Genomic DNA, 18,044 nt, shown 5'->3' with positions numbered 1-18,044 from the left:
ATTTATATTCTTATCTTAGAGGGCGTTCTAACCATACTGCGATATAAATAGTTTTAATTTATATCGAGAAAACACGGTCGTGTTGGTGTAAATTTGTCTTCCTCAGAGCCTCCTTGACAACAGGTAGACCTAGAAATAGTACTATCGGAGGATGGAGGGAGACAGATTTAAATCAAAACGAAACCGTAAATTTTCTTATTTTACTAATGCCATACTCTATATTAGAGTACACAGACTCGTTTCATACAGGTTCTCTGAACTGTAAATTGGAATATTTTCCCAACGGTGCCTTTTGGTCTTGTCACACCTGGGTTAAACAGAGAACTTGAATCGAATCGAAATTCATTTCACTTATTCCCCGTTAGAAGGCGTTCTAACCATACTGCGATATAAATAGTTTTAATTTATATCAAGAAACTACGGTCGTGCTGGTGTAAATTCGTCTTCCTCAGAGCCTCCTTGACAACAGGTAGACCTAGAAATAGTACTATTGGAGGATGGAGGTAGACAGATTTAAATCAAAACGAAACCGTAGATTTTCTTAATTTATATTCTTGTTTTCGAGCCTACTTGGTTTATTCTGTATATGAATTAGGTTTTACAATTGCAGTAATGTTATGTATTTTTTAGGTCCGACGTATTAAACGATCAGTCGCGAATAATTGATTCAGAGCCCAAAATGACGAACTTCCTGAAAATAGTCATCGATGTTTTCGACGAAACTAAACCTGACTTGATCGCACCTACAAAAGGCATGAACAATGGATTGCTGAAGGACCTGAAGAATCTACAAAGGGAGAAAGATAGAATTAGTAAATATGACAATGTACCCGATGAGACAGATTATCACAATAGGGAAGAAACAATACAAGAAGAGAAGACTGATGAAATCGAACATACAAAGTTGTAAACTTGAGGGCCCGGAAGAAGATATTCGAACATTTTAAAGATTTTACCATTTGGGATTGACACTATTAGAATATTTACTAGCTTATGTAATACTAATGTAAAGCACGTCAATATTATTAAACCCTTAGGTACAATAGAGTATGCTAAACAGCTATCACACCTACTTGAAGATAGGAAACTCATTTAAATGTTAGAAGTAAGCCAAATTTATAAAAGACAATCATATTCGGGCTGATTATTAGTTCAACAAAACATATAATTAACTGGACATGGCTTTAGATGGGATATAATCGGTATAAATAAAACCATTCAAGTACAACATGCATTTGCAAAATATTGCTCGTTTTAGCAAGGGGGGGGGGGTTGTTTCATTTATGTTTCTTTGAACATGATTCGGCATATATTGGAACTTTGGAATTATACAAATAATTTGTGTATTTTTAACACTCTCTTTGATAATCACCAGTTTTTGGTTTCAAAAATTTATGTTTTTACTTATATATATATATATATATATATATATATATATATATATATATATATATATAATCTCAAATATATTATAAATAACGATTATACTTACAGTTCTATTACTGATAAGTGTACTACAGCGGTTCCATTATGCACAAACGTCATGATTAATTTGCAAACAAGTTAAATCAAAACATTAAGTGAAACATACGTCGATATGTAATATCATTGATATTTACCTACTGTGAATGTAATGACAATTTGTAGGTTAGAAAATATTAGTTGTCTCATTAGCTTAAAATAAATACTTACCGGAAGTAATTAAATTAAGAGAGCAACAGCCCTAATAACACCAAACATTCCATGTACGTTCCTAGAATGTACACACAGGACATTGAAAACATTCCTGGAATGTCCTCAAAAGCACAAGAACGTCCCCTAAATGTCCCAGGAAAGTCCTGTGTCAGCATTTTAAACATACCTTGAATGTCTTGTTGGAACATTCCATGAATGTCTACGAATGTTCTTTGGACATTCGCAGTATATTTTTTAGACATTCTCTGGATATAGTCGCTGATGTGACATAATATCTCCGATTTGTTTTTTTATGAGTTTTGTAAGAGAGACTAAAAACTTTGTTTACAGTCACCTCCTTTTCATATGATATTTTTTGACATGTTTTGTAGTAAATTCAACTATCTATTTACTACAAAACATGTCAAAATTTACATGTGAAAACAGGAGATGACCCTAAAAATGGTTTTTCGTTTCCTACAAAACATGAAAAAGCAGATTGTCACATCACTGACGATATACCAGAAGTATATGTGGCCACACCAAATAATACATCCTTGATAAATATAAACATTTTTATTCCACAAAATCTTGTCATATATTTTTTTTTTCATAATCATCACTACAATGATGATTCACTGTATTGAATTGTACATTACAATTACAATCTGGTCATAACTGACCAATGACCAATTTTAATTTAACCTAAATTACCACTGTTCCTTAAAATAAAGAACTTACCCCATAGCGCCTCTTATCTAATCTAACAAGATCGTGCACTATTTTAAAATACACATAGGCACACAAGCATTATGCTCTGCTTTTCACTATCACCTATCACTCAAACTAGTTTAAAAGGCTTTGTCCTCTTCAGTCTTCTATAGTTTGCCCAGTAGTATCGAGGAGCTGGATTTCCTCAATATTCTCATACTTATAAAGCTCGTGACTTTCTGCCATCTTCTTGATGATTATATCCAGGTTCCATTTCTAGGTCCTTATGGAGATCACTGTTTGTGACATACCAAGGAGCATCCGAGCATCTACAATATGTCTCAGTATTTTGTTCTGGAATCTTTGTATAATTTTTATATTACTTGGTCTAGTAGGTACACCCCCATAGTGGGCATCCATAAGTCCATACAGGTCTTAATATTTGTTTATAAAGTACCTAATAACTTGTTATGCATCGACAATGTGGACTGTCTTCCAACTAGCCAATACACTTTTTTACATATGGGTATCTTTCTTTTGTCCTTCATACCCACAAGCCTATACATACGTTTCGTTCCTGGTTTTTTTGTAGACCACTTTCAGCTGATTCTAAAAAAAATTGAAATGACTGGTACTTTTTCTATTCTTTACAATATACAAATCAAAAGAAATAGGTACTATTTACCGGTAATAATATGCATAAATAATTCGTTTCATAAAGAATAAAAAAAAATTGAAAACGGATTTTATAATACTTACATAATTGTTTAAAGAAAAGAGATCCAGCCAGAGCAAAACTTGGCAAAACTAACATACCCATACAGAACAGCAAAGAAGCCACTAATTCTAATTTCCATTTTCCATCCAATCATAAATTTTTAGGTTATCATGAAATGGAAATGTGAAAATGTGATGACCACGCGGCACGCGACCCTACTTACATAGAACACGCACGGCAAATTTGAAAATGAACGCAAATTGAATAGTAAATGGCCTCACTTAAAATATAGGACATTGGTAGTATGTTCATAAAATGTCTTGTGTTAACATTCCAGCAATAATTTAATCAGATGTTCACCGAATGTTCCTTGAATGTCCAGGACATTCAAACAGTAATAGAACTTTGATAGTACATTCCTGGAATGTTTTGTGTTGTTAGGGAGTTACTCGATTTAACAATTATGTTTGAAAATAAAAATTAAATTGACATATACACAGACCAAAAGTTTAAATAATGTGAAAAACCAAATAAACCAATAAATGCAACATAATGTCACTGTCACTGAAAATGATAAATGTCAAAATTCATAGTAAACACGGTATCAAAGACATGCCGTATTGTTTATCCTTGTTTAACTTATTGTGGTTTCTATAGACAAGCTGCCTAATTTTGCGATACTAGTTTCTGTGAGTAAAAAAGAGACCTAGCATAAAAAGTAATTCGTGAATAATTTTATCCATGTGCAAAGTTACATGGACGAACTATTGTATACAACTTTGTGCACAGAATAGTCGTATGTAACTTATTGTTTCTCGTATTTTCCATTTGTTTTGATTCCTTCTCTCTCTATCTCTTTTTCTTTCTCACTCTCTCGTTCTCTCTCTCCCTCCCTTCATATCTCTCTATTTATCTCTCTATCTCTCTTAGTGTAACTCGGGAGTTGCAGAAAAGTACAAGACTTCAAATCGAGGTTCGTTTTTTAGTTAGTTATTTAAATCAATTATCTTAGGAATCGGGAATGGCTCACTAGGAATATTGGAGGATATACAATTAATTGTCAACTTAACAGCATTCAATACAATTAATAAGAGGAAAAAGATAGAGGAATTAGAGTGAAATTTTGCAAGAGCATTTTGATCTCAAACGCTTTATGTTGATATCGAATTTTACCCAGTAGTCAATGTCCATATATTATGGGACACTCAGTATAAGTAATGTACTCAAAATATGTTAGATTTATACAGTACAATATGCAGTTAACCTATTCAAGAACTTTGTAAGTATAGTACTATACTCTATTTTTGACTTTAAATGTTAAACCGATCGTAGTTCGTTACATACATTAAATATTTTGTAGTTAAAATTTGCACATACTCCTATAGTATTTAGAATGTTATACAAAAATGCTCAGAGTCTCTTTATTTTATTTTCCAATACAAACATATACAGGGTGTCCCGAAAAGATTGGTCATAAATTATACCATAGATTCTGGGGTCAAAAATAGGTTGATTGAACCTCACTTACATCTATACAATAGTGCACACAAAAAAAGGTACAGCCCTTTGAAGTTACAAAATGAAAATCAATTTCATATACCGAAAACTCTTAGAGATTTTTCATTGAAAATGGACATGTGGCATTCTTATGGCAGCAGCATCTTAAATAAAAATTAAAGTGAAATTTGTGTACCCCATACAAAATTTATGGAGGTTCTGTTCCCTTAAACCCCCCCAAACTTTTGTGTACGTTCCAACTTAGTTATTAGTGTGGCACCATTAGTTAAACACACTGTTTTTAAAACATTTTTGCCTCGTAGGACTTTTTCGATAAGCCAGTGTTTATCGAGATATTTTGAATATTTGTCGAATCCACCACATATTTGTATAATACACCACATAATGTATTTATAATTTACATTTTTAGGTATATTTTGAAAAAGAAGCCACATCTCGATAAAAGGTGACTTATCAAAAAAGACTAATGCCCAGTTGCACCAACAGACTGTAAATCAACTGATTTGCTAACCGTCAATTCTACGATTTAAATCGATGATCAATGGTTATTTTTCAAACGGGTTGCACCATTCAAAAAAACTGTTGGTTTACAAACCGACAATATATAAGTGGCAACATCGTACTTCATTCGATTATTTCATTCGAATCCGAGTGTCGTCTGTCAAAAAAGATTGTCAAAGAAAGTTTTGTTTGTAGTTTGTAAGGTTATGTCTATGTTATGAGGTTATGTCTATCCCACATCACTGGTTATGGAACACTACATTGTTTTCTTGCAAATTTGTTTGTATTATACTTATCATACTATTCATACTTACGATGGAAAATAAAGGAAGCCACTTCTCTAGTTTAGAGAAAGATATAATTTTAGATTTAACAATTAAATATAAATTTATAGTAGAAAATAAACAAACAGATGGTGTGAAAAATAAACAAAAAGCCATTGCATGGGAAAATATTAGCTTGTTATATGGGAAGATATACCTTGTTTTAAATTCATCTTCATTATACTTACTTATTATACTATACAATTCATTGCGATCTCTTACAGATCTTATATTTGGTAGCATATGCATTATATCTTCCAAATCCTCAAGATGAACTTGATGATAAATCCATTTTTATAAATTATAATCTATGATGATACTATGATACTTTATTAGATAATAGAGAGATATCGAAACCCTATTTAACATCGATCCTTTAATAAAAGTTCCTTCTTCTTACTCTCTTTCTTGGCTTGCATACTTGTGCATCTGTCAGTACATTTGATTGTATTGCAGCTCGTCTTGCTCTAATCAATGCTGCAACACTGAAATGAAAACCTAAAAATGTTGCCTTGATTTACCATTTTGTTAATGTGTAAATGAATAATCACTGCCTCTAGTTGTTTGTGGGTAAGATGTTGCAATATATTTTGAACATTGGAATTCTTTGGTACTCCTAATTTTGTAAGTTCGATTCTCAAATTAAACTGCTTGGATACTCTTATTGGACACTTTAGAAGAATATGATCTAGATACTCAATTTTTCCGCATTCACAGTAAGATGATTATAAAAGTTCCTTTATTTTGACATAACGTGTTAAAAATGTGAAGAAAGCTCTAACTTCACTTGTTTTTGGAATTTATCGTGTTGTCGCTTCTTTGGATTAATAATTTATATATTATTGTGGGATTGATATTTGATTAAACTTTCATCATTAAAGTTGTATGTTGGGTTTTATTTATTAAAAAGAACTCTACAGTAATATTCTCAGGTATAGATTATTGATGTTTTGACTTTTGACCCAAACGAATATAAAAAAGAACATTTTATTTAAGCTAGAGTTATTACAAAAAGTAAAAAGTATGTAAATAATTTTAAAGTGTTACTACTTACAGTGATCAGACATAGAATATCATTAACTCATTTATTAAACTCAATATATTTTACATTTTTGTATAGAAATAAATATTTTTTATTATAGATATAAAGAGGTAATTTCAATAAATTTTAATATCGTTAAAATTCTAGATTCAAAATAGAGTTCAATTCAACAAATATATAACAACAGGTTAACAAAATAAAACAAAGGCTCAAGTATTTATATTTGAAAATTTAATCTTTTTATAGATTAGAATCTATAAAGATTTTAGTCAAAAGTATTAGGTAATACACTTTCATTTTCATGCCATCTTCTTTTGATTCCTATCTGTTTCGAATGTTGGAAATCATATTAGCAATCATAACCTTGCTAGCTGCGATTCGAAACAGTTCCATTGATCTTCTCCCTCTACTGGGTCTTCGCTTAGCTTTGACTGTACCTTGCAATATGTACTGCATCAGGAAGTAACGGTGTTGATTTCTCATATGTGTCCCAGATACTGCAGTTTTATGTGTTTAATGGTAAACACAATCTCCAATTCTTTTTTCATTCCTCCTAGAACATCCTTGTTTGTGATCCATTTCATGCCCTCAGTATTTGTTTATTTAAACACTGCCAAAAAAAATTAATAAAAAACCATCATAAAGGTTAATTCTTCTATTATATTTTTGTCTATCGGGAAGTTTATCTGACAGATTAGATATTAGAGGTCTTTTCATTTCCAGATAACTAATTATTGGGAAGTTTATATAGCAGTATCCTCTATATCTTTAGTATCTATCTTTTCAGCTCCGGATAACTAGTTAACGGGAAGTATTTCTCTGTCAGATATCTGTTAGTATCTAATCTGTCAGATAAACTTCCTGATAACTAGTTATCCAAAGGTGAAAAGAGAGGGTCATAATGGATAGTAATGAACATATTTTAAATGATAAAAGATTAAACACCAATAGCATGTATAATATTTATAAATTTATTATTGAAAACCTGCTAATGAACATAAAGTACTTAAACTCAGTCACCGATATAATATTAATATTAATTTATTAACAAACTGCAGTCCAACAAAAATAAAATTAATTTAAGCTAGCTTTAAATGTCAAACAATATTTTTAAACAAACACACACACAATTTAGTTTCATTAGATTATCTTCTGGTTGAAAATGTACTGCCACAGCTTCTAATATATCAATATCAACAGCACACCCATTTGCCACTATTTCAAGGTTTTCTCTATTATCTATCTATTATCTACTGCAATATTGTGTAAAACTGAACAAGCTGATATTATTCTTTGAAGAAAAGGTAACTTGCATCTCATTACATATGTTAAAATGGGAAATCTCTTCAAAATACCAAATGTTCTTTCAATAACAACTCTTGAAGGGATTTGTGATTGATTGTAAAACAACTTCTGTCTGAATATTCTGCAATGGTGTCATGTGTCATTGGGTAGTTGTAGTTGAGGACTGGGATATCCACTATTCCCTAATAATATTATATTCTCCAGAAATTCCCCATTTTATATACCCATAATGTAAAAGTATTTAAAAACTAAAATAGTATTTTCAATTGCACTTCCATATTAGTGAACGATTAGTATTATGGGATATATGATGTTCTCTAAACATCTTTAAATGACAAAATAATTAAATTTAACGTTTTACGTGGTTTTACTCTTTTCAATTATCTTATTTTAATTTTTATCAACAACTGGAATTTTATAGGTTATTGGAATAAACGTCAAACGTCAGGTAAAAAACAGTCGATTTTTTAAATAACCGCAGAAAATCGGGTGGTTAATTTTGACACATCAAAAACTGTCGGTTTTAATTGAGTAATGGTCGGTGCAACGCATTTTAAAATAAACGGGCAATCCAAATCAAAAAATCAATCGTTTATTTGTTGGTGCAACTGGCTATTAGAGGCAAAAAAGTTTTAAAAACACTGTGTTTAACTGACGGTACCACAATAATAGTTTAATTGGAACGTACAGAAAAGTTTGGGTTTAAGGGAACAAATCCCCATAAAATTTTTATGTAAATATATTAAAAAATAAGCCCCATCTCGATAAAAACTCGCTTATCGAAAAAATACTAAGAGGCAAAAAAGTTTTAAAAACGTTGTGTTTAACTAATGGTACCGCAGTAATGAATTAATTGAAACGTACACAAAAGTGTGGGGGGTTTAAGGGATCAAAACCCCCATAAAATTATTATGGGGTGGACAAATCTCACTATAATTTTGTTTTACGATGATCCTGCCCTAAGAATGATACATGTCCATTTTCAATAAAAAATCTATAATAGTTTTCGATATATTGAAAAAAATCGATTTTCATTTTGTAACTTCAAAGGGCTGTAACTTTTTTTATGAGCACATTTGTACCAAGGTAAGTTAGGTTCAATCGAACTATTTTTGACTCCAGAATGTGTGGTATAATTTATGACCAATCTTTTCGGGACACCCTGTATAATGTTTTACATTATACATGTTTGATGTTTTAATACATAATCTTTTAAATAATACATGATAATGAAAGCTTAAACTGAAATGAATGTTTAGGATTATTTATAATTAGATGGAATGATTTTATAACAATAATCATGTTTGTTTAGTTTATGTTTGTCTTCTTCTTCTTCGTGCCTTTCCTGTTGTGCCTAGCCTGTTATTTGCCCATTCTTTCCAGTACTTCTCACTTTGTTATATGGTCTATAACTTTTATTGTTATGTTCTGTCTGTCTTTTATTGTTATCTAGAGTCTTGAAGTTTAACTGAAGTAATTCAGGAAACACTAAGGGTGTTCGAGATGTGAACTTAAAGAAGAATTCTCAAATATCATGGATGGATAAGTTATCAGTTGTCCATTAACTTAATAAATAAAGAATCTTCTTCTCCTTCTTCTTCTTCTTCTAGTCCCGACTCAACTAATGAAGGTTGGTTATAACTAAAGGGCGGATTATATGTATGAAAATGTATGAAAATATGTACATATATATGTAAGGATTTTTTTAATATATGTAAGGATTCGTCAAAAATATGTAATAAATAAATTAAAGCAATAATTATATAATTGATATAACTATCCTAATAATGAGTTAAAAACAAACAACATTATTACTCAGCAACTTTATTTTTACATATTTTATATACTTAATTATTAATATTGTAAAAGGAATTTACAACTAAATATTTTTCAAAATTTTCTAAGGTAAATGTTTGTCTTTTATCAGAAAACATATGTTATACAAGAAGAGCTGGGCTCCACATCTACTGAAGTAATAGGCGCATATTTTAATTTTGGCAACAGGTTTCCATCAATACACGTTTCTATATCAAAATGGCCTCTAAAAATGCATGACACATTCTGAATAATTTTGAAGCCTTCATTATTTTCTAAAACCTGCTTAAGCTTCCCCAAAACTTTTGTACCAATGTTGCCGTTTACTTTTTGGCATTCCTTCTGAAAATTTTCAATTAGTTCCACACAATCAACTAGAAGTTGCGAATTCTTTTCTAGTAACGTAATTATTTCCGGGATAAAACTATAATTCGTCTTAATAAATATCGGACTTTTATACACCTCCTTATTATCGAAAACTGCTTTTGATGATATGACAGCCTGTGAAGAGTGTGAGATGTCGTTTATTACGTCCTTAATTCTATCATAATTTTCAGCGTAAAAAATAGCTGTACTTAGCCAAGTCCCCCATCGAGTTAATACAGGTTGGGGAGGTAGCGGTACGTCACGAAGCCTCTCTTTATATATTTGAACTCGCAAAGGAGCCTTCTTCGCTGAAGGAACACCTTCTTTACATTGCTAATTAATTCTTCACAAGAGGAAACTGGGTTCTGATAATCTCTGCAACTCTGTTAACTCCATGAGCTAAACAAGTAATATGAAAAAGATTCTGATAAAATATTTTTAAATTCCGCCCCACCTTAACCATATATGGGGCAGCTTCTGATAAAATCAAACAAATGAAATAGAGGATGTGGAAAAATCCCCTTACGAATAACTCACACATCCACTATTTCGGGCTGGGAAAAATTTCTTGAATAGAATCAAAGATCCAAACACCAGTTCTTAGAAATGTGTTTCGCCCTCTTCAACCTCTCTGGGCTCATCAGTAAAGATGAGAGGTTGAATATCCTAGACATCCTATGAGAGACACTTTCCATCAAAAAACAACATTCGAAACATAGAACATATCAGGAGCGTAAATCTACGCCTAATCTGACAATGACAGTCTCAAGTTTTAATTCCCTAATTACTTAAAGTAAAATATATGTTTAAAAAACAAAAAAACAAAAGATGTAAATCTTTGAAACACACTCAGTGAACAAAAGATCCATGTTATTGGTTTACCGACCAGCTTCTGATAAGAAAATCACAAATTTATTTAATGAAATGGCATCTGGCAAAAAGAAGTTTGCCAAAGTGTCTTGAATGAATCTTGTAACGGTCAAATTGTTGGCTTTTAAATTGTTGGCTGTTCCGTAATCCAGACTCCTAAGTATTTCGTTTTGACCACTTGTTCAATGGTTTCATTTTTTTATCTTAATCCTTGTAATGCCTTTGCCCCTCTAATAAAGAATAGTAAGGAATAATGTACACAGTAAAAGAAGAAAGTAGATTATTTAAGTCACTTCATACGAAATAAAACGATGGGGGAAATTACTGAAATGCATTCTGGATGAAAAAGAGTAAGATAAGGTAAAAATCTGGAAAAGACGAATGTCCTAGTAAAATACTTTGAGAACCTGGTTTACAACATCGACTATGTGACGTTTCAAAGCAGCAACAAAATTTGTTCAATTGTATTTAATACAATTGGCATTGAAAAAACGAATTTGAAGACAATGAAGAAGAATTTACTAAGGAAGTAAAAATATAATATAAATATAAAAATACTGTACTTCTAGGTAGATGGTATATAATGTATTAAAATTTTCTAAAAAGATCCAAGTTGGACTTAAAGTGGGTACATCACTAGTACAAAACAAACGTTTTCGGACTAATCAGTCCATCATCAGGTTAAAAACTTCAGATCCAAAGTAGTTGGCTAGCTACATAGGTAGGTCGAATGACCTTACCAGTATAAAAATTAAGCCATTTCGGCTACATCGATGGCGACAATATGTTATAAGAATGCAATGTAATTAGACTATAATGGAGTCTTCATCTTGGCTTCAAACTGACAGACTGTAGTCTACAATCCATTATAGTCTAATACAATGTAATTAGACTATAATGGAGTCTTCATCTTGGCTACATCGATGGCGAAGACTACAGTCTGTCGGTTTGAAGCCAAGATGAAGACTCCATTATAGTCTAATTACATTCTATTCTTATAACATCGACTTATTGTCGCCATCGATGTAGCCGAAATGGCTTAATTTTTATACTGGTTAGGTCATTCGACCTACCTATGTAGCTAGTTCCAACTACTTTGGATCTGAAGTTTTTAACCTGATGATGGACTGATTAGTCCGAAAACGTTTGTTTTGTACTAGTGATGTACCCACTTTAAGTCCAACTTCGATCTTTTTAGAAAATTTTAATAAATTATATACCATCTACCTACAAGAGAAGATTTTTACTTCCTTAGTAATTTTTTATTATGATATACAGCCAATGAGAGGAATTCTTTTTAGTTTTTTTTTGAAGAAGAATTTATTCGACATTTCAGAATGTGCATCAGAACTCTGTAACTGTTTGTTGGGAACTAAATTAATATTACTTCTTTCTATTTATTAAAAAGAGCAAGATTCAAGTAAAGCATCTTTATTTGAAAGACTTTTTAAATTTAATTGATTTTTGTGTGAATATGCAACAAGTACCAAGCATTTTGAAATCATTACATCTAATTAAAAAATATATGAGACATTTAAAAAGTAGATATGTATTAATCATAATTGATTAGCTTTCCTGTACAAGGACATAAAATGTTTATGGATAAAAGAATATTAAGTTTTCATATACAAAATATTTTGTAAATTGTATACATTATTTCATGTATTTCTATTTTATGTGTTCAATGTGATTACTATAGACCATTGGGACCGAATGTTGCGAAAACTGTTCTTATTTCTAAATGTTTCGGGCATTATATTTTGGCAAAAAGTCCTGGGAACTTTGAAATAAGACAAGAAGACTGGAGACTGAAATCCTGTAAATATTAATAAATAGCAATATTTTTGTTAACATTGAATTTTTCTTATGTATGTTGTGCCTTTAGGTACAAAGGGCAATGAGAAAATTTTCTTTTTGGTACCCTTTATACAGGGTGTCCCAAAAATATTGGTCATAAATTAAACCACAGATTCTGAGGTCAAAAATAGGTTGATTGAACCTGACTTACCTATATACAATAGTGCACACAAAAAAAGTTACAGCCCTTTGAAGTTACAAAATAAAAATCGTTTTATTTTCATATATCGAAAACTCTTAGAGATTTTTTATTGAAAATGGACATGTGGCATTCTTATGGCAGCAACATCTTGAAAAAAAAATAAATAAAGTGAAATTTGTGCACCCCATAAAATTTTTATGGGGGTTTTGTTCCCTTAAACCCCCCAAACTTTTGTGTACGTTCCAACTAAATTATTATTATGGCACCATTAGTTAAGCGCAATGTTTTTAAAACTTTTTTGCACCTTAGTACTTTTTCGATAAGCCAGTGTTTATCGAGATATTTTGAATATTTGTCGAATCCACTACATATTTGTATATGGTTACGTACGATTATAGAGAGCTGTTAATAATCTGAAAATTTATTTATAATTTACATTATTAGGTATATTTTGAAAAAGAAGCCACATCTCGATAAAAGGTGACTTATCAAAATAAGACTAAGAGGCAAAAAGTTTTAAAAACACTGTGTTTAACTAATGGTACCGCAATAATAGTTTAATTGGAACGTACACAAACATTTGGGGGGTTTAAAGGAACAAAACCCCCATAAAATTTTTATGTAAACATATTAAAACAGAAGCCGCATCTCGATAAAAACTGGCTTATTGAAAAAATACTGAGAGGCAAAAAAGTTTTAAAAACGTTGTGTTTAACTAATGGTACCACAATAATGAATTAGTTTGAACGTACACAAAAGTTTATGGAGGTTTAAGGGAACAAAACCCCCATAAAATTTTTATGTTGTAGACAAATTTCACTATAATTTTGTTTTAAGATGTTCCTGCCATATGAATGATACATGTTCATTTTCAATAAATTATCGCTAATAGTTTTCGATATATTGAAAAAAATCGATTTTCATTTTGTAACTTCAAAGAGCTGTAACTTTTTTAATGAGCATATTTGTACTAAGGTAAGTTAGGTTGAATCGAACTATTTTTGACCCCAGAATGTGTGGTGACCTATGTGGTGAATTTATGACCAATCTTTTCGGGACACCCTGTATATTTTTAGATACAATTATGTAGAAAAAAAGCTAAATCAATTAAACTTCTGAAAGGCGGTAGGATTTCAATGCACAGCAAAACCTAATTATGATGAGATTGCGTAGTATTGCGCGGATGACGTATTTTCCCTACGCCACCTCCCATCGGCAAAATTGTTGGAAGCTCGTCAGTCAGTGGCGTATCTGCGAAGGGGTAGTTAATATTGTCTGCTATTATGAGACTGACGCCCGCTATTATTTCATTGCCGCGATTTACGTTCGTCGCTAAAATGTATTCTTTTAAAACCTACGTAATTCATCTCTTGATCTTCGTAGTGACAGACAATATTGGAAATTCTGGACATCTGTACTACTACATGTCGGTTTATAACGTTCGACGCTGTTTTCCGACTTTTTGCTTTTCCTCTTTATTTATTTTGCTTCTCCAACTTGTACTCGGTCTACCTCGTTTACTTTTTCCTTCTGGTTGCCAATTTAGTATTTACTTGGTTATTTGTTGTTTATATTTGTAGGTATATGTCCGAACGAGATAAGTCGTTTTGTTCATACATCATCTGTGATCGTTCGTTTGATTCCCATTATTTCTCTAATGCGTTCGTCGTTATTCCTTTCTCTTCTAGATATTCCTGTCGCCGGTTTCCAGAAATTTTTCCGTTGCTTTCAGTCAGTCTTGCCAATGTTCTTTCTGTCAGTGGCTACACCTCACAGCTGCATAGAGTGATACTTTTCACCATTATCAGCGTTTTGATTTCTTTGCTGGTGGATTGCTGTCTTTCTTACTCTCATTATTTTTTTATTTGGAGTAATGTTCATTGTGGAATGACGGTTCTCCAATAGGAAGACGATCAGTGGGAAGACCACGAAAACGATGGAACAACAGCTCACTAAAGGCACATTGAAAAGTAGACACTCGTGTCTACACAAAAAGAAGAAGAAGTAATATTCAGACCTAAAATTTTTCATATCGATATAATGTATGTATTGCATATATAGGGTGTCCCAAAAGTAGCGGAACGGTCGAATATTTCGCGAACTAAACATCGGATCGAAAAACTGAAAAATACGTGATCAATTATTTTCAAAAATCTATCCAATGACACCAAACACCAATCCCCACTACACCCCCTGGAGGTGGGGTGGGGGGTAACTTTAAAATCTCAAATGGAAACCCCCAGTTTTTCTTGCAGATTTTAATTCGTTACGTAAAAGTAATTAACTTTTATTCAAGACATTTTTTCGAACTGTGGATAGATGGCGCTATAATTGGGAAAAACGATTTATCCTGATACCATAGGTAAATTATAGAGACGGTCTAATATCTCACGAAATACACTTCCAAATGGGAAACTAAATAACATATTTTTAATCTTTTTCGAAAACCTTTCGAATAACATCAAACGTGACTCTCCAACCCACCCCCTGGAGGTGGGGTGGGGGGTAACTTTAAAATCCTAAATAGCAACCCCCATTTTTTATTACAGATTCGGATCCGTCATGAAAAATTAAGCAACATTTATTTGAAACATTTTTTAGAATTGTTAATAGATGGCGCTTTAATTGGAAAAATACGATTTATTAGCGCCATCTATCAGAAATTTTAAAAAATGTTTCGAATAAATGTTGCTTAATTTTTCATGACGGATCCGAATCTGTAATAAAAAATGGGGGTTGCTATTTAGGATTTTAAAGTTACCCCCCACCCCACCTCCAGGGGGTGGGTTGGAGGGTACCGTTTGGTGTTATTCGAAAGGTTTTTGAAAAAGATTAAAAATCTGTTTTTTAGTTTCCCATTTGGAAGTGTATTTCGTGAAATATTAGACCGTCTCTATAATTTACCTATGGTATCAGGATAAATCGTTTTTCCCAATTATAGCGCCATCTATCCACAGTTCGAAAAAATGTTTTGAATAAAAGTTACTTTTACGTAACGAATTAAAATCTGCAAGAAAAACTGGGGGTTTCCATTTGAGATTTTAAAGTTACCCCCCACCCCACCTCCAGGGGGTGTAGTGAGGATTGGTGTTTGGTGTCATTGGATAGATTTTTGAAAATAATTGATCACGTATTTTTCAGTTTTTCGATCCGATGTTTAGTTCGCGAAATATTCGACCGTTCCACTACTTTTGGGACACCTTATATATAAAATCGATATTTTATTATTACTTAACCGCTCAAGTTGGTTATTTTCTGATATTTGTTTTAATCCATTTCGAAGTTTTATTTGATTTAACAGTTTTATTTATTTGTTTTCGATGTATTATTAAATTTTCTGTTCGTACACATGGTTCGACAGAAAAAACACCTATAATCAAAGTCTATTTTTTAGCGCATGTTACTGATTTAAGCATTTTATGAGAGAAAATATATAATTTATATAAATTATAACATTGTATTATAGATCGGTACCACAAAGAAAAATTCTCTATTAAAAATAATTTATTTTTCTTGTTAAATTTAAATGTAGTGCATATATAGAAAGTGTAAGATGTATTCAAAGTATTCGATAGTTCTGTGATAATAAAATTCCATTCCATTGTTAAAAGTTATTCTCTTGAAATTATATTGTATGCAAGTTTTAATCTAAATTTCATTCCTATACACTTGTTTCGTAAAAACATACTTTAAATGGCCGTAAGTTTATTACACTCTAAAGTAATTTTAGAATATAGTATTGTTTATGTATAATCCAAATTGTTACCAAAGTTTAATAAATTGCCTTTTGTAAAGGTGCTTGAGATAGTTTTTTTACCCACTTCCTTTTAACTCGTTAAATATTTTTATAAGTGCATAAAAACGAAGATTTCTATTAAAAATTAAAATGATTGAAGCTGCCTTACGACGTAGACTACATGATTTAAGGGGAACGGAACAAAATGCTAAATTTTCGAATCATGAGAAAACTAATAAGTATTTTTGAAAAATTTAAATGCAGAATGAAAGACTACTTTATTACCGAGGGCCGAAAGTCCCTTAGAATAAATAAAAAGTTTCCTTTGAATGAAATATTTGCAATTAAGAATCACACTAACTTTCCTCTTTTATTTTCACCCCTGTAACTCATTAAAATAAACATTATAGAAGTTTTCAGGGACTTTCGGCCCTCGGTAATAATGCAATCTTTCATTCTGCGTTTAAAATTTTCAAAAATATTAATTAGTTTTCTCAGGATTCGAAAAAAATGAATACATTTAAAACACATTGAAAATTTGACATGCGTCAAAATTTTGCATTTTGCTCCGTTCCCCTTAATATTAATCCGTAGACGCATTTTAGAACAGACATAATTGTGTAGATTTTCCAGTTTATGACTAAAAATAAGATTTTACAAAAATGACAGTTAAAATTTTAGTAAGAGCGTTTTTGGGTTTAAATTTTGGCGAGAGCGTTTTTGACAGTTTAAATTTTGGCGAGACACTAGTTTCTATTTTAGAAATTCGAAGTAACACTAACTAGATGTCGCTGCAAAAGTTATTGTATTACTGACTACATAACTACTATGGTTCTTTTCATGAGCATTTTTCAGTGCGTCACAAATGATAGAAAAAAAGGTTAGTCTGTGATAAATACACATTTATGACATTTATTCTAACATGACATTTTAGTAAAATCTGACAGTTATCACATTTTATTTGCAATTTGCCATAAAAACAAATCAATTGTTTTTATTGCATTTATAAAATGGTATTTTCTTTGATTTGTATAGTCTTATAAATTGTACAGATTAAATTATTTTAATATAGAATAATATAATATTATTTAATATTATATTATTAGCGCCATTTATTGACAACTAGATTAAATGTTATAAATGTCACCGACGAAATGTAATCAGCCACGTGCGTTTTTTCTGTCACATACAATTTAATGCGTTAGAGAGAAATCGAAAAACTGTGACGCACTGAAAAATGCTCATGAAAAGAACCATATACAGCTTTTCAAGGAACGGAACATTGCTTAGATAGGCCAATGTATTTCTTACCACGATAGAAGCCGGCCGATGCCACGCCGTACTGATTAGAATGAATTGTATATCAGCAGTCGAGTAGCCACCTATGCCCGAGATGTTTGGCGACACTGATCTCAATAAGCACAATGTTCTGTTCTTAACGTGAAACAAAGTATAGGTGTTGTCAT

The 18,044-nt window shown here is 31.4% G+C and overlaps 1 protein-coding gene and 1 long non-coding RNA gene across 3 annotated transcripts in view; one reads left to right on the top strand and one right to left on the bottom strand.

Annotated features, from left to right (window-relative positions):
* Positions 1 to 16,640, top strand: part of LOC114340927 (uncharacterized) — a 471,416-nt gene extending 454,776 nt beyond the window's left edge. For both annotated transcript variants that reach the window (XM_050657299.1, XM_050657298.1), the window contains exon 9: positions 631 to 16,640. In XM_050657299.1, coding sequence (XP_050513256.1) covers positions 631 to 910 — 280 coding nt within the window. In that variant the 3' untranslated portion in view covers positions 911 to 16,640. The remainder of the gene's footprint in view (positions 1 to 630) is intronic.
* The window catches only part of LOC126888873 (uncharacterized), a 50,869-nt gene that overhangs the window by 26,799 nt on the left and 6,026 nt on the right, over positions 1 to 18,044 (bottom strand). The window lies entirely within an intron of this gene.

This window comes from Diabrotica virgifera, chromosome 7, assembly GCF_917563875.1.
Source record: "Diabrotica virgifera virgifera chromosome 7, PGI_DIABVI_V3a".
Lineage (NCBI taxonomy): Eukaryota > Metazoa > Arthropoda > Insecta > Coleoptera > Chrysomelidae > Diabrotica > Diabrotica virgifera.
This window is presented reverse-complemented; position numbering and strand designations above follow the sequence as displayed.